The sequence below is a fragment of the Rhinatrema bivittatum genome, chromosome 2 (genome assembly GCF_901001135.1).
Source record: "Rhinatrema bivittatum chromosome 2, aRhiBiv1.1, whole genome shotgun sequence".
In the NCBI taxonomy this organism is placed as follows: Eukaryota; Metazoa; Chordata; class Amphibia; order Gymnophiona; family Rhinatrematidae; genus Rhinatrema; species Rhinatrema bivittatum.
The window spans coordinates 760,864,261-760,889,567 of record NC_042616.1 but is presented as its reverse complement, the minus strand read 5'-3'; the positions used below and the strand labels follow the sequence as shown (position 1 = coordinate 760,889,567).

General features: G+C 42.5%; 1 protein-coding gene across 1 annotated transcript in view; it reads left to right on the top strand.

Moving 5' to 3' along the window:
- Positions 1–25,307, top strand: part of DERL1 (derlin 1) — a 50,231-nt gene that overhangs the window by 11,478 nt on the left and 13,446 nt on the right. Inside the window, exons 3-5 of the mRNA XM_029591965.1 lie at positions 4,010–4,074; positions 5,917–5,943; positions 8,963–9,058. Of these exons, the coding sequence (XP_029447825.1) occupies positions 4,010–4,074; positions 5,917–5,943; positions 8,963–9,058 (188 nt within the window). The remainder of the gene's footprint in view (positions 1–4,009; positions 4,075–5,916; positions 5,944–8,962; positions 9,059–25,307) is intronic.

The window sequence follows — 25,307 nt, the reverse complement described above, 5'->3', positions numbered from 1 at the left end:
CATTTCTTGATGTTTCTGACAGCTGAAATTGCTTGCTGGAAGTGTGGAGAGGTTTTTACAGTCTCTCCCTGCTTTGTAAGATTGAATTATCTTCATTTTCATATGACGTTTCAGGGTGATGTGAACAGTGTCTTGTACAGAACAAATTACATCGTATGGCGGAGAGGCTCCAAAGCTCAAAGTGTATAATTAGTAGGATGGCAAGTCATAATTAAACTAATACAATTTTATTTGACTGCAGACAATTTGCATTCTCTACTTATAACATGCCTGTGTGAAACACAGCCTTCAAATATGATACAGGTTAACCTTCAAATTTGTGTCCACTAATTGATACAAAAAAAACCCAGAAACAAAGCTGTGAATTTTTATTTTTCAAAAGAGTACTGTTAAAGAAATTTAGGATATCCATAAAGTCCAAGGAAGAGTTACAATTCAAGTTTATTTGATCGAGGATCCCAGTATGCTTTTCAGGTGAGGGTGGGGAGTGATGCACTCATGATAAAGTGAATGCCAGGACTCAGGCTGTGCACTCTCTTGCTCCTAGTGAACAGCCATTAATGTGACCACCAGTTTGGACCCCAGTTACAGATCTTGTTCATTTATGAAAGCTTAGATTTTAAAAGCCTTGTGAACGCAAAAACAGTCACATATGCGCGCAAGTGGGCTGCGCATACATCTGTGTACCCGTGCCCAGAGAAAGACGGAAACAGGGCAGGGCATGGGTGTTCCAGAGGCAGGGCCAGCACTGAAGCGTGTAACTCTGAATTTTCCTCAGCCGGCGCGCGCATGTTACGCACACCATTTTGCTACAGCTACTCAGTAGGTACAGTTGTCCGGTGAACTTCGAGAGAGAGAGAGACATTCTTTATAAGGCTCAGTCTAATACTCTATATATGGACCATTGTAAGGGGGCACTTTTGATTCGGTGTGAGTTTTCGGAAGGTGGGTTGGGGTTAGGGGGTGTTACAGACACATTCAGAGGTTTCCATTGTAAAACTGACATCATTAAAGAGTTTATGACCTTATAAGTGAAATTCTAACGAGTCGATTTGTACACTGCAGCCTCTGCTAGTTGCATTGTACAAATCAACTCCTTTTCATCACTTATAAGGTCAAGAACTCTTTAATGATGTAAGTTTTACAATGGATACCTCCTGACAGTGTCTGTGATGATACCCACCTCCCGAAGACTTGAATCAAAGTGCCCCCTTACAATGGTGCATATATTGAGTACCAGACAGCCTTATAAAAAGTCTCTTTCTCGTCCCTCCCCCCCCCAAGTCCACTGGACTATTGCGCCTAACGAGGAGCACTAGCAAAGTGGCACGCGTAAGATATGTTTGCACAGCTGAAGATGTGTGTTTGAAGAGTATTTTATGACCTATGCGTGTAGGTTATAAAAATAACACGCATTTTTGTGCATGGCGAGATATGCCCGTTTATGGGCGCACTCGCAGCTTTTTAAAAATCTACCCGAAAGTGTTTAAGAGAAAATAGTTGTAACCTTTAAATGCCCCTCCCCTCAAATCTTTCTGCATGTCCTGTTTTCTTGGCTGCCTCCCATACAACTTTGTTCTGTAGCTATTCTTTCCTTCTGGGGAAATCCGCTTTAAGCCTTTGTTGTGTTTCTATTGGAGCGTTATTGTGTGACACCTGCCGCATAAAACTCTGATGAATGATTGGATTTGGGCATCAAGTTGGGGTTTTATTTTTTATTTATTTATTTTTTTTGCAGAATATAAGATAGGTGTGTGTGTTTTCATGAACTTATTGCAAAGACAGTGTTATGATTGCTTAGTGCAGTTCACCAAATACCACATTTCTGGACATTTTAATGCAAAATAAGAAAATGCAGCGGGACTGTGATTTATAATGAAGGAAGGTTAACTGGCGGGAAGGATAGCATTCAGCTCCCTTTATATATGATGATCCTGAGGAAGTAATAGAGAAACAAAAAAGCAAAATCATAGGTTAATTTTAATAGTTTTTTTAAGCAATTGAATAATCAGCAGATTTTTTGTTACTGTCTGGCTGTGGCATTTCTGATATATTGGCATAAAACTCTGAACCATGATAGAGGCATATTGCTAAGAAGACATATCCTCGGTTGTTTTACAAGATAGCAGGGATGCTTGTAGTGAAGATGGGGATATTTGGTTGGATCCCAGCTTACTTTCCTTATTTACTTAACCTTCTATGATTTTTCTTTTTTGTTTCTCTCTTACTTTCTCAGGATCATCATATAAAGGGAGCTGAATGCTATCCTTCCCGTCAGTTAACCTTCCTTCATTATAAATCACAGGCCCGCTGCATTTTCTTATTTTGCATTAAAATGTCCAGAAATGTGGTATTTGGTGAACTTCATGCATATCCAGCATAACTCTGCTTCAATGGCGGGGGAGGGGGGATGAAGAAAAGTGGATCTATATACAGACAACAACCAACAAGGACTGAATTACATAGTCTGGGTAAACAAATAAGCATGGGTGTAGCTTGCTTATTGCGGTGGTTACTACCCCTAACTAATTAAGCTAGATATTTCACTTAGAAGCAGTTCCAACACTGCTCTCTACATTAATGGTGGGGGGTGAAAGGGAAATAGAACCAAAAGGTTACTAAGAGCCAAGAGTAACAGATAAGTATGAGAAAAAAATGTGCATAGCTTGCTGGGCAGACTGGATGGGCCATTTGGTCGTCTTCTGCCGTCGTTTCTATGTTACTTAGCATGGGCAGCTATAGTGTTGATGATCCAGCGAATAAGTCCACTGAGTGCAGAGTTGCTGGGTGACTCTGTTTCTGGATAGAGATTTTACACCTGCTTCTGGTTTTTGGTTTTTAGTACTGAGGATTATAGTACATGAAAGATGCAAAACTACAGTTGCCACAGTGCATTATTTATTTATTTATTTATTTATTTGAAGCTTTTATATACCGAGGTTTAGCACATGCCTTCACCCCGGTTTACATTGGAACGAAACAATGATACATAGAACAATTTGAGAAACAAAAGTATATGCAACTAGCATATGGAGAAGGAAGTAACAGGAATAACTAAAAAATAATTTAATTCAAATAACGAAAAAGAAAATAGAAACGAAAAACGAGGAAGGTATGTACAAACTCGTGCTCTGAATACAAGAAAGTCTGAATGGGAAAAGTAGGAAATGAGGGGGGGATGGGGTAGGTAGTGGAAGGAGGAAGGGGTAGGTAAGCGGAGAAGAGAAGAGGGGAGAAGGATGGGAAGCATGAGGCATCACAATTGTGGATTGCTTAAATCATCATTGAAAGTCTGGCTGAAGATCCAGGTTTTCAGTTCTTTTTTGAATGATTTATTTTCGATGATAGTGGTGAGGTAGCATGGTAGGGCGTTCCAGAGTTTAGGCCCCGCTATGGAGAGAGCTCTATTTCTGGTGTTAGTAAGCTTAGCCATGGGATATGTGGGTATTTCGAGTAGACGTTTTTCAGAAGTTCTGGTGTTCCGTTGAGGTTTGTGGGGGTGGAACATTTTACTGACTGCGGAGTTAACTGAATTGTGTAAAGCGTCATGGATGATCGTCAGGGTTTTGTATTCAATTCTTTGAATGATTGGTAGAAATTAAATTAGAAATTAAAAGTTCAAAAAACCAGTAATGATCAAAGTCTTGCTCCAGAAATTGGGTCATTCAGCAGTTCTGTTATCTTACAGTTTATGATATGGAATCATCTCTAAAGATCTGTCAAGGGTGAATTACTTTAGTCCATGCAGCCTGCAGACAGCTCTGGTTTCACTAAAGCCACGTTAGGCAAATTAACCGGACCCTTGAGCGCTTGAAAGCTTTTTTTTTTCCTTTAGAGAGAGGTTCTGTTTTCGGCACATTTTATAGATATTCCAAAATCCAAACCTGTTTGTGGGCCTCAAGGATTGCAGTTCATGATTTTCTATGTTTCCTATAACATTTGTATCAAATATGCAATTATATTTTCTCTAGTAAGTATTGCTGTCATTGATATGTTTCTTATATTTCAGGTGCATTTGATGGAAGGCCTGCTGACTACATGTTTATGCTTCTCTTCAACTGGATTTGCATTGTTGTATCCTTTTGGTCTCTGTGTTTTGAGTATTCTTGGCATAATATGCCTTTTTTTTTTCTTCAGAATGGGATGTCCCATATTTTGTTTCCACATCAAAATTCTTTATTTTTACATAAGATATGCCATGCTGGATTAGACCAAGGTCCATTGAGCTCAGTATCCTGTCTTTAACAGTAGCCAGTTTGGGCCACAAGCACCCAGTAGAACCCAAAAAGCATATTTTATTTAATACATTTATTGACCTCTCTTCCATACAAATTCTTGGGAGCTGATTAAAAATCACGTCTGGCCTTCCTCTCTTCCAGAAAAAGCAGGATCAACCCAGCAGGCTTTTTCAGAACATTCCATAGTCTTCCATTTAATAACAGCAACTCACTTTGCCTGAACACTGAAATCATGTTACCATAATCACTAACTAAAGCATGGGTGACTGAACAGCTGTTCTCGACTTTATTCTGCAGTATGAAATTCAACAAAGAGTGGAGGAATGGGAGTATGAAAGGCCCGAAAGCATTAAGTGAATGGTGGCAAAGTGGGGTGGCATAGTGTAATGAGACACCTGCTTCTGGGCTATCGAGGAGTGCTGCAGTAAGCTTGGTTCTGTACAGGAGACTTGTGATTAATAAGTACGGCAGCACCAAAGCCATGAGGGCCTCTCTGGTCACCTATCACTCCAGCAACCAACTTTACTCCCCATAAAGCTTAAAGGATGTGGTTTGCAACCATATAACTTTATTAACATACTTCTTTTCACAAAGCTCCATGGAGCAGGGACTGTTCCTTGTGTCTGTACAGTGTTGTCTGTCTAGTAGAACTTTAGAAATAATAATAAATAGTAATAGGGGGAGAGTGCCTGAGGAGAGTCAAAGTATTCTAGGAGGTAAGGGAAGAAGATACGGAAAAGTAAAATCTCAGTGTATAAGGGTCTTACCACACGCTTGGGAATCGGGGAAATCCTTGGAGCAGAATCCTGTCTTATACCTGGTGAACTGGGTTCAACCCCATTGGTCTGTTCTTGTATACCAGGTTCTCCTGGAGCTTACTATCTAGCTCCTTGAAACTGCCAATACCAGCCCACACAGGGTGGCCATTTACTCCTACCCTTGGAAGACTGATGTGATTGAACACTGGTAAAGATGAGTTCTCCTCCCCATAGGAAGGGGGTAGGGGATCCATGGCCACTGCCATAATATTCACCTTCCTGGCATTGTGCATTGACCCGATGCCTCTTAATCTTTCCTGGTACTCCTAGTCTAGTTTTTTTTTTTTTTGGGGGGGGGGGAAGGAGGATCAGTGTACCACCAGCAGTCTCTGCAGTTCTGGTTCCCTTGATGTTGAGGCCTAGTGGTTGGGCTGCCAGGAATGACTTTCTCTCTGAGTCATAATCTCAAAGGGGGAGCAGTCAGAGACACCGTACTCTATCCCATCTATCATAAGCCATGGTAGTAATAACCTGGCTGCACAGGGGAGCGAGCGTATCTAAGCCATAGGCCTTCTGAGGCCTCCAACAAACAAATAAGTGAGGCAAATAACTTGAAGGATCGATTTTAAACTGACTAGCCACCTTGGAGCACCAAAACCAGTGTACCACAGAGCTGACAGAAAAATTAAAGAAATTTAAATCAGATGGAAAAAAAAAAACTTACGGTACTAGAGGGTGAGAAATAATGAAGCTTTTATGGCAAAGTTCTGTGCTGGGCTCCATTTGATGTCTCCTCATGTATGAAGACCGCCATCCTGCTTGACCCCAGAGAAAACAAAATAATCTATGTAAAAATGATCCTAGGTTCATAAGGGATCTCCTATTTGCCCATTTAACTTTCCTTAACAGTGCTTTTGTAGATAACTGGCTTGATCATGGACATGCAGGTAAGTTTTTGGAACAAAGGAAATTTAAAAATTCCCTGCTTGCAGCATTTGTGCTATAGCAAGTTGGTTCAAGCTCTCATTCTGATAATCTCCTCATAGTCTGATTAACTGGGTTAATTTAGTCATTTTGTTCCCCAGTACTAATGGTTCCTCTGACTTTAGCAAGTGCTTAGACCGTTTTAATTCTGTGCACATAAGCAGGCTATGTCTCTGTTGCACTGATGCATTTGCACCTCCAGTGTTTTTTGTAAACTTTTCTCTTAAGTGATGGTAACCGGTATTGCTATGGCTAAGCCAGTTCTGGCTTTTAAGTTTTTAGTTTCTGTAAGAAAAGTAAGGCCTGCAAGCTTATAGATACAGTGGAGTGAAGCCTGGACTGGCTCAGCTTGTCCTTCACGAGAGAGTACTGTTTGGTCATCTTAGCCGAAGCCCTCTGATCTTCCCGGTTTAGGGAATTTTATTCTGAAAGGACCCTCAGAACTATATGAGTCCTGTGCTTGCATTGAGTAGCATTTCCATGGCAAGAGAATGCAACTAGAGAGCCCCACAACCGATTTATATTGAGCTTGCTAGAAAGATCCCGATACCGACAGCTTTTCTTGTGTGTGAAATTAGCATTCACATAGACAACTTTTAACTATTAAATTGCCTCTCTGTTTTTTTGCCCAGCAGTTTCCTCCTTCTCTTTTGGGCTTCAATCAGAACTGGCATTTACTGGGGTTATGAACATTGTCTTGCAACCATGGGCATAGGGTGGCTGTTTAAATGGGTGGTGGACCAGAAAGTGTGCTGTCGAGATATGGCTCAAAAACAAGATTATGCTAATTTATTTAAATGAGGAGGAGACTGAATTTCTTATGCATGGCCATCAAGATTACCCAGAATCCCTGGAAGTTCATTGCCCTTCCAGTATATCCCTCCTCCAAATGCCTTCCTAAGTCCTGCACCCCTCTCAAGACAGGAAAGATGCTTCCTGCTCGCTTTCCAAACACTGCAAATCACCAGCTCAGCACTGACTGATTGCTGGTGGGTGAAAGTGTGAAGCAGCACCGAGCCAGTGTCAATTTGACAGTAATGGGCAAGTCAACAAGAAATAAAGTATTCTGCCTGGAGGAAAAGAGGAAGCTTGAATTCAAAGGAGATTAGGAGAGTCCAGCTGGCCATGTTATAAACAGCCCAAGTTTGGACTGTGAACTTCAGGGGGAGAGAGGGGGTGGGGAGAAGAAGCCAAAAAAAAAAGCACTGGCTACATACTGCAGGGCATTCATCGAATGTACCATGTATTGGGAGTTAAGTTACTCTACCTAATATGCTAAAATGTATTTAAAAATGCAAATAAGCCCGATTTTACTAAGGCTTTTCTCCCATTCTGTCTCTGTGGGAAAAATGCTTAGTAAATGAGGCCCAAAGTTTGACCAAAAGTAGTCATATAATGAAAATACATATTTTTTTTTCTCTCTGTCATCTGCCTGTCTCTTCTTTCCTCCCAGCCCTAGTCTATAGCTGTCTCCCCTCTTCCAGTCCCTAAACTGTAGATGTCTCTCACCCCCTCTGTAGCAGTCTTTGCCCTGAAGCTTCTTCCCAAGGGTTCAGCAGGAGAATAAAAAGGCAGTTGTGCCTTAAATTTTGCCTCCCCTTCAGGGTACGGATGATAATGGCAAGAAGACAGGGATGTTATATAGAAAGGAGAAACTTCAGAGAAGTGTTACAGTTGTTAGATGGCCCACTCTCCAAAGACTGCAACCTACAAAAGGAAGAGAAGGAAATAGGTTTTTGAATTAATAGCCATAATTTTTCTGTGCTCTTTCCAGTAGGAACTTAAGCTTGCTCCCTTGCCCCTGAGAAGTTAGAACCATGCAGAGCATCTGAGGAAACTTACCAACTAGATGTCCTGGTGGAGGTGTAGACCCAAAGCCAGTCAAATAACAAACCAAAGCCACTTGGTTCAAATAACTTACCTCCCCCCACCCCCCTCCATAAATCCTAAAAGCAGTACATTGTGCAGCTGTTTATTTTTACACTGGTGGTTCTTTAATTTTGAGTGGCTGTCAGGCCCTGACATACTCATTTTGGTAATGCATGGCACACTTTTTCAAGTTGATGGTACAGTTGCACCATTGTGCACTAGTGGCTCTATGCCCCTGCTTTCAACCGCCTAGCGTTTTACTCCCATTTTTTTTAACCCTCTCCTTTATCCCAGCTAGTTCAACTAATGCAGCAACATTTATGCTAGAGGCCACTAACTGTGGCTTCCTCTGAAATCCTGACACGCTCCCACTACCATTCTGGCAACTAGGTGTTGCCATTCTCTGATGGCTGAGACTTCCTCCTGTGGGCTATGAACGCTGCTGCCTTCACGCTTCCCTGGTTGGGCTGGGAAGCAGAAGCCAGCCTCATGAATTAAACCGGGGCCTCCCACATAGGAATCTGCAGCCCGGCAACTGAACCAACAAATTGTATGAAGAAGCTGTAACTATGTATCAAAATTGTTCTATTATTATAGGAGATTTTCTTTATTGTTTCATAGGTAATGTTACTATATAATTACAGTAGTTGTACTTAACATGCACATGTTCCGGCAGTTAGTTTAGAAAGTTGCAGGCAGCCACTTTGTGAGTGGCTGGTGTTCCAGCACATTTCTGGAGTCAGGAATACATGAGAACTTCAGAAGGGGAGAGGCAAAAGCGAACAGTGTTCCCAGTAACAGGTAGGTGAAGACAGACGAATACTGATGCAAAAATTCCTCAGGGTAGCACAAGATTGACAGAGTTGAACGTGGATCTGTGGCCCAGGAGTAGTTCTGACTCGGTAGATCAAAACTCTGGCCACTAAATCCCAACCCCTATGTGAGCTATGTTCCTGCAGTGCGAGAGGAGGTTCAGGAGAACTTGGGCAGGCCATTGTCTCTGCTCACTCGAAGGTCAGGCAGACAGTGTTTTTTCACACATGGTTTGTATTGGATGTACTGTGGTCCTGCACATTATGGTACCTCATGGAATGCAAATCTTTTGTTTTGCAGTTACTGATGATTCCTCTGATCATGTCAGTGCTATATGTCTGGGCCCAATTGAATAGAGATGTGATTGTATCATTTTGGTTTGGAACAAGATTTAAGGTAAAATATATGCTCCAGTACTATTCCATATTGAAATTTGGATTTATTTATTTATTTTATTTAAAAAGTCTTCTATACCGATGTTAGTCGAAACATCACCTCGGTTTACATGGAACAAAAGCAACGGAAACTACAAGTAACAGGGGAAGGGTAAGGGGTACAAAAAACCATAAGGAGAGCAGATAAGCATAGGAACAAAACAACAAGTGAACTATAATGTCATAAGAACAAGGTCATAGTCAAATTCAGGTCATGATCCATCACAATTCAATACTGTGGGGCTGTGTGATGTATTTGTGAAAGATGCAAATAGTATTGAGTAAAAAAGGATAAAGCTTAAAATATATTGCATATGTGCTCTCTCCTGATGTACATGACTGACCAACTCGTTTAAGGATTATATAAGAAGTGCTTATAGAACCTTGTAAGAACATTTGATGGGTCTTAAGAACATAAGAACATGCCATACTGGGTCAGACCAAGGGTCTATCAAGACAGCATCCTGTTTCCAACAGTGGACAATCCAGGCCATAAGAACTTGGCAATTACCCCAAAACTAAGTCTATTCCATGTTACTGTTGCTAGTTATAGCAGTGTTTTTTTTCTAAGTCAATTAATAGCAGGTAATGGACTTCTCCTCCAAGAACTTATCCAATCCTTTTTTAAACACAGCTACACTAACTGCACTAACCACATCTTCTGGCAACAAATTCCAGAGTTTAATTGTGCAATGAGTGAAAAAGAACTTTCTCCGATTAGTTTTAAATGTACCACACGCTAACTTCATGGAGTGCCCCCTAGTCTTTCTATTATCTGAAAGTGTAAATAACCGATTCACATTTACCCTTTCTAGACCTCTCATGATTTTAAACACCTCTATCATATCCCCCTCAGCCGTCTCCTCTTCAAGCTGAACAGACCTAACCTCTTTAGTCTTTCCTCATAGGGGAGCAAATATCTTTTGTTCTTAATTAGATTCTGCATTGTAATACCAATTCATACTTTAAATGATTTCAGTGCTACCTAGATTGCATTCATTTATGGAACAAAACAATTGACATTTTCTCTGTAGACAGGGATCAGTGCAGAATGGCTAGATCCCTTCAGAGAATTCTAGAAAAGTGTAACGACCTTTCACTGCCCATACATATTATTTCCCGTTCTGCTATGGTCCTGCGGTTCCCCTTGATTTGCCTTTTTTTTTTTTTTCCCCCCACCAAGAATGTTGGAGATCGTTTTTCTTTCTGCAGCCCAGCAAAACTCAAGAAGCTGCTTTTCAGGCTCTTTGCCTATAACCTGCCTAGGTCACTTTCAGCCATGATCTACTTTCACAGTATTGATTTAATTGCTTGCAAATAGGCTATTGGGAGTGTTTTACATTTATAATTGAATTGTTTTGTTAATGTATTTTGATATTAAGAGCATATCTTAGGCAGGAACAGATAAATCCCATGCAGAGCACTACTTGGCTGCTGCAGTCAGTAGGGCTCGTCAACTACTCCAAATCTAATATGTACATGACATCACAGTTGGAATTTATAGGGACTGTGCTTAAGCATGTCTGAAGACATGGTTTATTTCCCCACCAACAGGCCGATGATAGTGTCTGCGGTAGGAGGAGTAATTTGGAGTCAATAGACATCAGCTTGGTCTAGGTGGCAACTGTTGGTCCTTACTACCATGGGACATCTCCATATGAGACAAGCCCAGTGGTTCCTAAAATTCCAGTGTCAGCAGGATACTCAAGGACTTTAGCAGAACATCTATTTTATGGAGAGGCTCAAAATCCCTCTTTTGGTGACTTGTCATTCCAATTTGATCTATTTGTTCTTCCAAATTCTTCTTTCCCGATTGGCTGGATGCATCTGTAATTAAGACAATGTTGGGAAGCTCGCATATAAAGGCTTCACAGACCCAGGGATGTTGGTCTCTCCAAAGAGGAGGTTTAACATCAACCTACTTGGAACTGTAGGCAATTCTGAACACTCTAAAGCAGAGTGTTCAGAACTCCTTCCTCCCTATGGCCAACTTCAATCCTCAAGAGCCACAAACCAGGCCTAATTTTCATGATATCCCTAAGAAACATGCATGAAATATATTTGCATGCATGGCCTCTGCTGTATGCAAATATCTTATGCATATTAATTATGGATTTCCTGAAAACAAGGCATGTTTGTGGCTCTTGAGGACTGAAGTTGGCCACTCCTGAACTAGGCCATCTCATGAGATGATTCCAAAAGCCTCATAATTGGCAGGAATAAAAACAGCATTCTGACAGACAAACTCAGTTGGCTTTTGGAATCCCCATGAGTTGGTCTCTGGATTAGGATGTGACAAACAAAATCTTAACTGGAGTGAGGAAAACCTGAGTTAGACCTGTATGCAACAGCCCATAGCAGGATGGTACAAATCTCCTCTTCCTGCAGGAAATCAGGAGGTGTTCTGTATATGTATCTTCTATAGCTCTGCTGGCCAAAACTTTTAAGAAAACTCTGGAGGGACCAAGGAATTATGATCTTCATGGCACTGTCTACCAAACCAGATTGGGTTTCTCTAACCAAAAAAAGAAAAGTGTCTAACATCATTCTGTTTTCCAGAAGGGAATCCAGCAGGAGGCTTCATGGTTTTGAATGGAGCCTGTTTGCTATCTGGTATGAGGGCAAGGCACTAGATCCATTTTCTTGCCTCACAAAAACTGCTTGAATACTTTCTGTATCTTTGTTTGGCTAAAAAAAAAAAAAAGCTGCTAGTGTCATTTAGTACAGTTGGTCTATATCACCAGTGTGTAGAAGGGAACCTTGTTTCTGTATAGCCTCAAGTTTTCAGAATCGTGCCAGCATGCTTCAGTTGAAGCCTCCCATTATATGATTATGATTCTTACCCTGCTGATTAAAGCTCCCTTTGAATTTCTAGACTGATGTGAACTGAAATACCTGACCTGTAAGTTTGTATTTTTGGTGGTGGTCATTTCAGCCTGCCACTTGTGTAAGCTCCAGGCACTAGTGACTTACCTTTTATATCAGTTTTCATCATAATCACAGCCCCGGTTTCCTTTGTCAGATTTTTCAAGATTCTGAAGCAAGAGTTAGCAAAGTCTGTAGCAGATTTTTCAAAATCTTGCAGCAATAAGGTGGCTAATTTTTCAGAAAGATTCACAGCTTGGACTATGCAAAAAAGTCAAGATTTTATGAAAACATTCACTTTTTAAATAAATTACTACTTACAGATAATACCTTTTGTTTAGGCAGTCAGATGAATCCAGAACAAGAGGATTATGCACCTCTACCAGCAGAGGGAGACAGAACAAACTGACATCATAGTATATATATACCCCAGCAATGACATCAGTCTGCCAGTATTCTCTTCAAAAGCAACTGTGGACAAACTAGTGAAACTTGATTAAACAGATAACCATTTCAATACTCAGGCAACACTATAACACGTAGCCATGGAGGAGGACCATAATACAGCTATTTGGCAGCCAAGGGAGGGAAGCTGGATTCATCTGACTGTCCTAAAGAAAAGGAAATTATCAGGTAACTAATAATTTCTCATTTCTTAGCATCCAGTCAGATGAATCCAGAACAAGTGGGAAGTATATAAGCTACTTCCGAATAGGGTGGGAGGCTGCCCGCAGTCTGGTCAAAACCACACATGCAAAAGCTGCATCCTCCCAGGCTTGCCCATCCAGACAGTAATACTTGGAAAGGTGTGTAAGGAGGACCATGTCGCAGCTCAGCAAATGTTGATGGGAGACAATCTAATTTTTGCCCATGACACTGCCTGAGCTCGAGTGGAATAGGTTCAAAACCCGACTAGGTTATGGCTTCCCAGCATCCATGTATGCGGTCATTAATACCTCCTAAATCCAGTGAGCTATTGTATTAGACTGACTTTCCCTGTCTAATACCACCATGGAGGACAAACAGGTGATCCGACCTACGCAAAGGCCCAGTGGCCTCCAGATACCTGACCATATGCCGCTTGACATCCAAGGGCCGCAACAGATTTATTTATTTATTTATTATTTATTTAAAGGCTTTTATATACCGGAGTTCATGCACTAGTGCATACCACTTCGGTTTACACGGAACAAGGAACAGAAAATTACATCAAACAGATTGAACAATTAAACAAATATACAATTACATCCAACAATTGGGTATAAATAACATGGCTAACTTAGTAGGAACTTAGAGTTAGAGGTGAAGGAGAGAAATAGTACCAAGTGGTAATAGAACAATGTTAATAGCTAAATAATAAATATAAATAGTAAATACAAGTTCTTATAATAAATACAGGTGTTTACAGATTACAGTCTTCAAGAAAAGTTTACGTCTACAGAATAGGGTTAAGTAAATAAGAACTGGCGGTTATTTCTATAGGAGTGAAGACTTCAAAAACTAAGGTTACATCTGGATTAAGAGGTATTGGTGTAGCATGTTCAAATATTTAATGATTTGGAATTGTGAGACCAAGGATAAAATTAGGAGTTGTTTGATATGATTATAAAAGCGAGAATGATTCAAGTTCTGGGATGTGGTTCTGAGCTAGACCTTTAAGTGTAGGCTTTTGTAAAGAGCCAGGTCTTGAGTTTCTTTTTGAATGTTCGAGTACACGTTTCGAGGCGAATGTCCGTGGGGAGGGCATTCCAATGAAGGGGGCTGGCAGTCGAGAATGCACGTTTCTTGAGTGAGGACTTGGCTGAAGGTACGTGTAAGGTGCCTAAGTATCTGTTTCTGATTGGTCGTGAAGACTCGTGTAGGCGAAGTGGAAGGCTTAGATCTAGCGACGTTTGTGAATGGATGTTCTTGTGTGTTATAGTTAGCACTTTGAAAATGATTCTGGATCTGATGGGGAGCCAGTGTAAGTGTTTTAGTATGGGTGTTATGTGTTCACTTCTGCTGGTGTTAGTAAGAATCCTTGCGGCGGAGTTCTGCAACATTTGTAGAGGTTTTGTGGTTATGGTTGGAAGGTCTATAAGCAGAGAGTTGCAGTAATCGATTTTGGAAAATAGTATTGTTTGGAGGACTGTTCTGAAGTCCTGAAAATGCAGGAGAGGTTTCAGCTTTTTCAGAATATGTAGTTTATAATAGCATTCTTTCGTTGTGTTCTTGACAAATTCTTTGAGGTTCAGCCTTTTGTCTAAGGTGACCCCAAGGTCTCTTACTTGAGTGGAATTGATCATTGGTGGTGAGGTTAGGTTGTTGGTAGGCTGAAGGTTCTCATCTGGAGTGATAAGCAAAAGTTCTGTTTTTGACGTATTAAGTACTAGGTTAAGGCTAGATAGGAGTGAGTTTATGGACTGTAGACAATTGTTCCAGAAGTTGATGGTGCTGGAGATGGAGTCAGTGATTGGCAGCAGAATCTGAACATCGTCTGCGTATATGAAGTGTGTGACCTTAAGACTTGAGAGTAGATGACATAGGGGGAGAAGATAGATGTTAAAGAGGGTGGGGGAGAGAGAGGATCCTTCTACATTTCTCTCCCTAACCAGAGAAGACTCTTCTACATTTCTCTCCCTAACCAGAGATGGCAGGAAGAAGGACTAGTTCAATTAAGATTCTGAGACCACTTTCGGTAAAAAGAGAAACTGCTCCTGGCAAGACAAGGCCTGCAGCTTGGAAACCCTAAGCACAGAACAATTTGCCACACTGAATACTGTTGTCAAGGTCAAAAACCGCAAGGAAGAGTGCTTCAAACACTCTCCAAATCCGCACATAGGCCAAGGAGAACTTTCTAACTCCTTAGCAAGGGAGAGATCACTGCAGCAGAGTATCCACATTTCAGCAAGCGAGCCCGTCAAGGGCTATACCATAAGATAAAATAGTCTGAACTTTGTGAAGGACAGGCCCCTGCTGCAACAGGTTCCTGTGTGCTAGTTGTCGAAGAGGCAAATCCATCAGGAGCCTCTGCAGATCTGAATGCCACGGTCTCCTGGGCCAGTCTGGAGCAACCAAGAACATCATCCCTCTGTGGAGTTCGATCCTTCAAATCACTCTGCCAACATGGGCCATGGAGGAAATGCATATAGCAACTTGTCTTCCAGCCACTCCTGATTTAGGGCATTGATCCCCAATGTCCTCAGATCTCTTCTGCGGCTGAAGAATCGTGAAACTTACGCAGTGTGCAATGTTGCTAACAAGTCTAGGGATGGGAGACCCCAGTGATCCCGAATCAGCTGAAACTCCTTGCCTGACAATGCCCAATCTCCTGGGTCCAGACTCTCTCTGCTGAGAAAGTCTACTCTTATGTTGTCTTAGCCTGTGATGTGCGAAGCTGAGATCATCTGGAAATGCATCGCTGCCCGTTGCATAAGATCTATTTCCTGTGACACTTGCTGGCTCTTGGTACCTCCTTGCTGATTGATTTACGTCACAGTCGTTGCATTGTCTGACATGCGGATCGAGCGACCCTATTGCCAAACTGTAAACATGCCAAACGGGACAGTCTTAGCCTCCTGGCAATTGATGTTCCAGAGAGACTCTCTGCACTCCAGCGCCCTTGCGCCACATCAGCTCCTGGCAGTGAGCTCCCCAACCAAGGAGACTCGCATCTGTTGTCAGGGCTAGCCAGTCTGGAGGGGATAGCGAAATTCCCTTCCATAGATGATTCGCCTGCAGCCCTCACTGCAGTTGGGAGAAAACATCCATGGGCAGGTGGAGCCGAATCGAATAGTCCTAAGACCTTGTATTCCACTGAGCAGCAGGGAGTGCTGAAGAGGACACATATGCACCCTCACCTACGGCACCATTTCCAGGGTTGCTGCCAATTAAGCCAAGGACCTGCAGGTAAAACTATACAGTTGGGCACAGAGTGTTCAACATAGAGTTGTGCTAGCAATTTCTGAATTCAAGCTTCTGGCAGGAACATCTTGGCCTGCTTCGTGTCGAACTGAAGCCCCATGTATTCCAGCGACTGAGTAGGCTGTTCTTGGCTAAGTTCACCACCCAGCCAAGCTCCCGCAACAGGGAAATCACCAGGCAGCTCTTTCACAAATACAGGTGTACGAGGAATCCATCCTTTCTCAACTCTGTCGCAACTACCACCATTACCTTGGAACCAGTTCTGAGAGCTATGGCCAGACTAAGGGCAGTTCCCGAAACTGAAAGTGTTGTCCCAGAACTGCAAACCACAGGAAGTGTTGATGTTCTAGTCAGATTGAATGTGGAGGTATGCCTCTGACAGATCCAGAGAGGTAAGAAATTCCCTCAACTGCATGGCCATTATCACAGAGTGCAATGTCTTCATGCGAAAATGCTTCACTCGCAGATGACGATTGACGCCTTTCAGGCCCAGGATGGGGTGAAAAGAGACCCCTCCTCCTTTGGCACAACAAAATAATGGAAAATTGCCCCATATTTTCTTGAGACGTGGGCACTGGTACCACAGCCCTTGTACTGAGGAGCCTTGCTAATGCAGTTTCTACTACCCCCTTTTTTTTGGTGAGTAGCAGGGAGACACCATGAAAATGTCCTGAAGATTGCTGCGAAACCCCGGTGCATATTCCTCTCGTTTCACCTCCAGGACCCATCTCCTGTTCCTGGGAGTGGGTAGGCAAACCTTCATTGGGAGGCTCGGGAGGTTCCACTACCTGAGCCTGCACCTCTTCTGGGTTATCAGGGACGAAGGACTGAGACCCACTGAAGGGTCGAGTCCTCTGAAGGTCGCTCCTCTACAAGGTCAAAAACACTTGGATCCTCTAGCACACCCTCTCATGTGAAGGGAGCGCTGCACCTGCTTCTTATCCTTCAGCTAACGAGGAACTGGAGATTCGCTCACTTACTGGCCAGTTTCTCCAACTTGCAACCAAACAAAAGTGAGCCATTAAGGGGCAATTTCGTAAGGTTAGTCTTGGAGGATGCATCAGCTGACCAATTTCTCAACCAGAACTGACACCTGGCCACTATTAGCAAAGCCACCCTTCTGGCTGAATTGTGGACCAAATCACAGCCCGCACTGCCAAGAAGGCAGCAGTTGAGTCTAGAACTGCCCTGGAGTTTACCCCAGAGACATCAACTTCCTGGGAGAGAAGCAAACAAGAGCGAGCCACCAAGGAAGAAGAAGAAGGGATCTGCAAGGTAATTGCCACTGCTTCAAATGCTCGCTTAAGTATAGTCTCAATCTTTTTAGTATGAGCATCCTTCAAGGCTAATTCTCCTTCCATGGGAATAGTTATTCGCTTAGAGACTGCAAACACAAGTGCATTTCCACCTTGGGAAAAACATAAGCACTCTCTTACCACTGGATCCAGAGAGTACAGGCCTTCCAAAATCCAACCCCCTTTGAAAATAGCCGCGCCCCACTCAAGATCAGTTAATTTTTGAATGGCCTCCAACATGGGTAAAAAAAAACCAAACAAAACCCAAGAGGTTTTACACAAGGAAACCAAAATGGAATTTCTCTTTGGCTCAGACGCTGAATCTGCCCCAGGCACGCCAAGCAATTTTCAAGGTCTAGGAAATCGGAGCTGGCAGTTAATCTCTATGAAAGAACTGCAACATAGTTCCATACGGCTCTAATTCAGGGGATTTTCACCATTCTCAAGAGAGTCTGGATCGGTGTTGTCATTGTGCCGTCCGGATCTCTATCGGGTAGTCCCACTGCTGCTCTAGGAATACTCCGGCGCTTACCAGTCAGTCCAGGCAAGGCTTCCACCTGTGACTGCCCTGGGAGCATTGGATGGGGCTGAGGACTACGCCTGAAGAAAGGATTGCAATTCCTGGAAAACGTCTACTCATGAAAATGTGGAAGTATCCAGACCAGTAGGTACTTGAGGCGTACTCACTGAGCTGCCTTCCCCTGTTGAAGAACCAGTTAGGGGAGTTCCAAAATCAGGCGCCCCATCTGAAAAGTCTTTACCCAGACCAGCATTTGGCTGGGAAGAACCAGGCTTAGTGAAATCAGAGGAAGATAATTCTTCCTGAGCCCTCCAAACAGCGCTGGCACAAGTCAGTGGGCACTCCTGGTTGAGATGCCTGAATATGACAGGCAGTGCAAAGAGGTGCTTAGATACAGGTTCATTAGACCAGCAACACGCAAATTGGCAGCTAGTGTGCATCTAGCTCTTTTTTTTTTTTTTGTTTGTTTGATTTTTTTTGTGTCCAAAAATTCTAGGCATCAAAAATTAGGCGTCTCGCACCTAGGCGTCCCTGGGATAGGTGCCGTAAAAGATTAAGCGCACAGCAACACTCAAACTACTAGGCCTACCTAAGTGTCCATAAACTGGACGCACAACTTGGATGCCCAGCTAGACACACAAAACGAACCGACTATCCTGTAGAGGGCAGCCTAAAGAAAGCGTGCAAAATGCCGTTGAGGCCTGTCACGCAGTGCACAGCAAAAAAGCCTCCGAGCGGTGCCTAGCCTACAGTTGCTGCTCAACCCACCAGGCTGTCCACGTCCCTCGACTTCCCAAGGAGTGTGACTAACATCGGAACGGTACACAAGAGCCCAGGGGAAGGAGGAAGCCCTACTGCAAAAAACCCTCCTGTCTTTTTTTTTTTTTTTTTTTTTTTTAAACTTGAGCTCAGCCTTACCTGGCTGAATATAGAAATGGTCTCCAGCTGCTGGGGGGAGGGGAGGGCATTTTGGCAGGCTGTCACTGCAGGGGTGTATATACAGTGACATCAGTTTGCTCTGTCTCCATCTGCTGGTAGATGTGCATAACCCACTTGTTCTGGATTCATCTGACTGGATGCTAAGAAAACAGTATTTAAATTGTATACAAATACAAAACTCACCATTTACAAAAATCAGCTATTCAAATAAACATAAATGTCAAGCTTAACTGTACGTTGTCACTTTTGTTTTGAATTGAAATATAGAGCAACTATTTTTTTTACATTTTCCTGAAAAGGTCCTCTTCATCTTTCTGACTCTGTAAGCTTATACATGCTGAACCTATGCTCACTACATGATTTACTATTGTTTTTATTGCTGTCTTATATATATATATTGCGCACTGTTTGTTTGAATTGTACTTGAAAATTGGTGTACAAAAATAAAATTGACATTGCCATACATTTTATAGACATGGGATAAAAATACTCAAAATAAAATTACATTTAATGATATAAAAAGAGCAGCAAAATGTTTTCACAGTGTAATACATACTCTTCAGTTGGATTCAGGGCAGCAGCAAGTATAGCAGTAAAAAGCAATTATATATCTTCATCAGAAGATGGCAGCAGCAATATGAATTCTGGTTCTGGCCAGAGACTTGTTTACCTATTTAGCCAGCTTGTACCCTAGTGAGACTGAACAGCTTGCTGGCTATGCTGATCGGCTGCTAGAGAGCCTATGGGATCTGATCATAATCGGGTGGTGCTCCAGTAGAGCAGCTCCACACACATCCCAGGTTCCGGTCTGATTTCCACATAATCTATTCAATCGACCTCATTTTTTTTTCCCTATGCCACATCTCCATAAAGGTGAAAAAGCATTTTATTTCCTGGATTGTGTTAAATTCTACCTAAAGCTGACTCTGTCAGTTTCCACGTTCACATCCTATTACTATCTAGACGCGTCCTTCCAGCAGGTTATATTTAGCCTATCTGTTTTCCATGGCCTCTTTGAGTGTTAGAACCAAAACGCCATTCCTCCTATGGAAGGGGTGGTCAACTCCAGTACTCAGGAGCCACAAACAGGGCAGGTTTTCAGGATATGCTGTGGAGGAGTGGGCTACGAACTTGGGAGACCAGGGTTCAGGGCGCACTGTTGCTCCTTGTGACTTTGGGAACAAGGTACAAACTTAGACCTAGAATAAAAATAGTGCCTGCAATTAAAAAAAAAAAAAAGGGGAGGGGACATTATTAGGGTAATTTTCCAGGTACCACATCACATAGCTATTCTACCGCAACGCTCGTTAAATTTATCCCACCCACGATATTTTCACTTCACAAGCTGAGAAGTGCCTAGACATGCTTTTATCGCATTTTTGCATTTTGGGTTGCTAGAGAGAGAGACTGACTCTTTAGACGCTCATAAAATAGTTCACCATTTACACCACTGTAAGAGGGGGCAGTAGTAACTCGGGGTGAGGTTTGTGGGGTCGGTTCTGGGGGTGCTATTTTATATACACAGTCATATGTACGAACAGCACAGTTACCATCAGTGAAGACTGCAGTAGTGAATCAAGCTAGGTAGAGAAACATGGAACAAATCTACTCTTCTTTCACCATTCATCACTCCAAATCACATTAAATCTTCACTGATGGTAACTGTGCTTGTTCATAGGTATTACTGAGCATGTTAAACTGCCCCCCAAAACCCAGCTCACCCCACAAATCTCATCCCGAGTTCATAATGTCCATGCTAACAGTGGTGTATATAAATTTCACAAATCAGTGGACCTCCACAGAAAGTGTCTGTGTCTCTCTCTCTTTCTGTCTCGGCACCATTGTATGCAAATCTATCTCATGCATATTCATTGTGGATACCCTGAAAACCTGGCCTGTTTGTGGTTCTAGAGGACCAGAGTTGGCTACCCCTGTCCTATGATATGTTTTATACATTTCTTTCCCCCTATTTAAATAGGGGGAAAGAAACAAAATAAGGATTTTTTTAACAACAAAAATGTCCTGCTTGTTAGTTACATTTGTTCTCCTTATTTTTTGTTGAACATGGGCCTTAAGGAGCCCAGTCTTCAGAGAAAGTAAAGTTGCTTACTTAAGAACATAATAAGTTGCCATACTGGGTCATACAGAGGGTCCATCAAGCCCAGCATCCTGTTTCCAATAGTGGCCAATCCAGGATTATAAGTACCTGGCAAGTACCCAAACATTAAATAGATCCCATGCTACTAATGCCATTAATAAGCAGTGGCTATTCCCTAACTCAGCTTGACTAATAGCAGTTTATGGGCTTCTCCAGGAAATTGTCCACAGCTTTTTTAAACCCAGCTAAGTTAACTGCCTTAACCACATCCTCTGACAACGAATTCAAGAACTTAAGTGTGTGTTGAGTGAAATAATTTTCTCCTATGTTTTAAATGTCTGCTTGCTAATTTCATGGTGTGCCCCCTAATTCTTCTGTTATCTGAAAGAGTAGACATTCACATGTCTAGTCCTCTCATGATTTTGTAGACCTCAGTCATATCCCCCCTTCAACCGTCTCTTCTCCAAGCTTAACAGCCTTTAAACCTCTTTGGCCATTCTTCATAGGGGAGCCATTCCCTTTGTCATTTTAGTCACCCTTATCTGTACAGATAAGGATGCATATACATTTTTTTTTTTATTTTTAGATGTGGCAACCAGAAATGAACAATAGTATTCATGGTGTGGAGCAATACAGAGGCATAACGACATTCTTCAAATTTATTCACTATTCCTTCTTTCTGTTTACTTTTTTGACCGCCGCAGCACACTGAGCTGATTATCTCTATGCATTGTTCACTATGATGCCTAGATCTTTTTCCTGGGTCGCAGCTCCTAATATGGAACCTAACATCGTATAACTTCAGCATGGGTTATTTTTTTCCTATATGCATCACCTTGCACTTGTCCATGTTAAATTTCATCTGCCATTGGCCATCCAAATCTTCCAGTCTTGCAAGGTCTTCCTGCTATTTCACTATCCGTTTGTGATTTAACTACTCTGAATAATTTTGTGTCAACTGCAAATTTGATCACCTCACTTGTTCCCCTTTCCAGATCATTTATAAATATATTAAAAAGCACCAGTCCAAGTACAGATCCCTAAGGCACTCCACTGTTTGTTTACCTCTGTCCACTGAGAAAATTGATCATTTAATCCTACTCTCTGTTTCCTATCTTTTAACCAGTTTGCAGTCCACAAAAGTACATTACCTCCTATCCCATTACTTTATTTTCTTAGAAGCCTCTCATGGGGGACTTTGTGAAACACCTTCTGAAAATCCAAATACACTACATCTACCGATTCACCTTTATCCACATGTTTATTAACCCCTTCAAAAAAAAAAAAAAAAAGTAGCTTCATAGATTTGAGGCAGGACTTCCCTTGAGTAAATCCATGCCAGCTGTGTCCCATTAAATCATTACTATCTATATGTTCTGTGATTTTGTTATTTAGAATAGTTTCCATGATTTTCCCTGGTACTGAAGTCGGGCATACCGGTCTATAGATTAGCGGATTACCCCTGGAGCCCTCTTTAAATATTGGTGTTAGATTGGCCACCTTCCAGTCTTCAGGTACAATGGACTTTTTAATGAGAAGTTACAAATTATTAGTCATAGATCTGAAATTTCATTTTTGAGTTCTTTCAGAACCTTGGGGTGTATACCATCTGATCTGGGTGATTTGTCTATCTGGCCTACATCTTCCAGGTTCATGTGATTTGGTTCAGTTCATCTGAATCATCACCCTTGAAAATAGTCTCCGGAACCGATATTTCCCCAGCGTCTTCATTTATAAACACCGAAGCAAAGGCTCCCTGCTTCAGATGTATTTTAAAAAGCTTTTGAGTTTTTGCCTCTGATCAGCTTCTTTTCAAATTCTTTCTTAGCTTGTCTTATTAATGTTTTACGTTTAACATGCTTATGCTTTTTCCTATTTATTTAAAATATTTATTATCCGCCTATATTGAAACGTACATGCAAGCAAATTTTGTTCATATGGCTCCTTCTTCCAATTTTATTTTTTTTTACCCAGTCAATAATTAACAGATGTTCTCCAAAGATGAACCCTTCTTCACCAGTCATACAATCCCTCTTTCCTCACCTTTGGAATTGTTCTTCCCCCCCCCCCCCCCCCCCCCATTATATAGACCTGAGGTAAGCTGTGGGACTGTGGCTTCACAGGAATGACTGTGCATGGATAGTAAAAGGCAGTTATTCCTTTCCAGAAATTTCTGGAAGAATTTTTCCTTTCATTGGCAAGCAGAGTGATGTGGCCCATGTACGTGACTGTTGATTTGTCTTCAAAAAGAGCCTATTAGAGGCAGGCAACATTGCTTTCCTTATCATCCATGCTTGATCTGTCCAAACAAGTGGGTTAGACCCCCCCCCAGCCAGCAGATGGAGACGGAGAAAAAAACATCTTAAAGCTGACTTCATTCAGGGGTCTAGTGTTGCCTTCAGTATTTCACTGTGTCCAGCAGATAGTGCAGACGTGTATACTGGGGCTGTACTCAGGAAGGCTTTTTAGGCCTGGTTGCTGATGGAGCATTGGCAGAGTCTTGGGGACGCTCTGGGTGATGGTCCTGGTGGGACAGATTCTCCCTTTTGGGAACTGATTCAGTTGGAATCTGAGTTCCTGCACTGATGGGTCGAGCACTGGATGGTCCTGGCCAATTTTGTTCTCTTGGTTAGTCCATCAGCAGCAGCTATTGACAGTGCGCTCTCCCTCTATTCTGGAAGAGCAACAGGGAGGCAGTTTAAAAAAAAAAAAAAGGCTTGCAGCACCGTTTCCCCCCCCCCCCCTCTCCCCCCCCACTCTCCCCCCCCACCAGAGCTACTTCCCAGTCTCCTTTGGTGCTGTACTGGATTTGGACTCAGTCAGGGGACTGAAATCACTCCTCCCTCTCCTGGCTTCCAGTATGGCTGTAAAGAGGGGACTCAGTTCCGCAGGTAAGTCATGGTGGATGGAAGCACAACATTCAGCATTCCCCATGATAGAAAGATTGAGTCTTTGCTTAAATGATCTTTCTTTTTTTTTTTTTTATATAGGCTCTCTCCCCATATAGCTACGTGAAATGACTTTATAAATTAAGTCCTCCTGTGTTGGGTCATGGTGGCCTTTCCCTTAGACAGCAGTGTGTTAAGGAGGGAGGTTGTAAACCTGTAACTCCTGGATGGTTTCATGGCTGCTGAGCCTCATACAGTGGAGGTTAAGTGTTGCTAGGAGCTCCTTCACTCTGATCTCCTATGCAGCCTGGCTCAGGCCAGTCAGGATGGGGCTCCACAAAATGATGCCCACTGCAATCTCGACCTTTTCTACAGTTTTACCCTCTGTTAGAGATTATCTGTCCTTTGGAGTAGTCCTTTGAAGTTTGAGGAGCAAAGCTCAGAGGCCAACTAAGGGTGCTTGTCTGAAGTCTCTCCAGCCCCTCAATACCTGTCCTGGTTGGGGCCATTTCAGAGGCTATAAATAATCTGCTCAGGCAACTCTCTCTATTGCTCAGAGAGGTATTCCAGGACAATAAGTTTGGCTGCTGTGTACTTAGTGAGCTCCTGCACAGTGATTGTTGAAGTTTTCTGCTCTGGATGGTTGGATACCATTCAGGGGACTTCCTTGTTGTTTTCAGTATAGGTTTTGGGGATGATGCATTATGTGGCTGATCAAACAAACCTATTTTGGAGCCCTCTCCTTGAAAAGAGGTCAGGGGCATAGTTTAGATCTCCCAGAAAGGGCTGTGAGTTCTCCTATTCTTTGGGTCCACATGCAAAAAGGCAGTTCTCCACATAGATACACAGGGGCATCCCCCTTATCTCCTCTAGGGGTGGTGGCAGTCAGTGTAATAACATTAGGTAATGTGAATATGCAGAGGAACTCTAGTAGTCCCCTGGTATCCTGGTGAGTCAGATTTGGTCTGGGATGGAGTTACTTTGCAGTACCTAGGCAGCAGCTCACAGGGTCAACACTGTCATTGTTCAGATAAATGTTTTGAGCTAACACTCTTGAGACGCTCATGTGTAAGTCACCTTTGCCCTATTAGTGTTCAGGTGGGGCAAGTACTTTAGCCAAAAAAGGAAAGCAGGAGCCTTGGCTGTTGGATATCCATGACCAGAATCCAGTCTTCTGTGTGTGTTCCTGCCAGGAGCCTGGATATTCCCTAAACCGAACCCCGGTCATATGATTTTTCAGGGTTATAAAAGAAAATAGAAGGCATCTTTTAGAGTTTACAACCTTGGCTGTTGAGAGAACCAGACTACATAATGAGGATATTTGGTGTTGGTGTATGAGAGGAGACCATTAGTGGACCAGACTTAGTCTGGAGCCTCTGTGAATCCAGTTTATGGAGGAGGCAATATTTCTTTCTAGGGCGCCATTCCTTCAGTCTTGGTTCTTCTGCCAGAGGAGACCGGGAAGAAGGCATAACTTGAAAATCTTGGTGGAGGGCGGAGAATGGCTCTGGCTTGCTGGAAGGGACACAGTTATGGAAGCTATCTTGCTTCTCTCCTGGATGGGATACTTTTTTCTTCTATGGAGAATGCAAGTCTTCCGCTGTGGAAGATCTACTAAACTTTGAACCAGAGTTTAGTTTCAAAGGGATGGAAGGCCTCCCTTCCTCTTACGCCTCATAGGGCATTTCTTTGAGTCTTGTTGT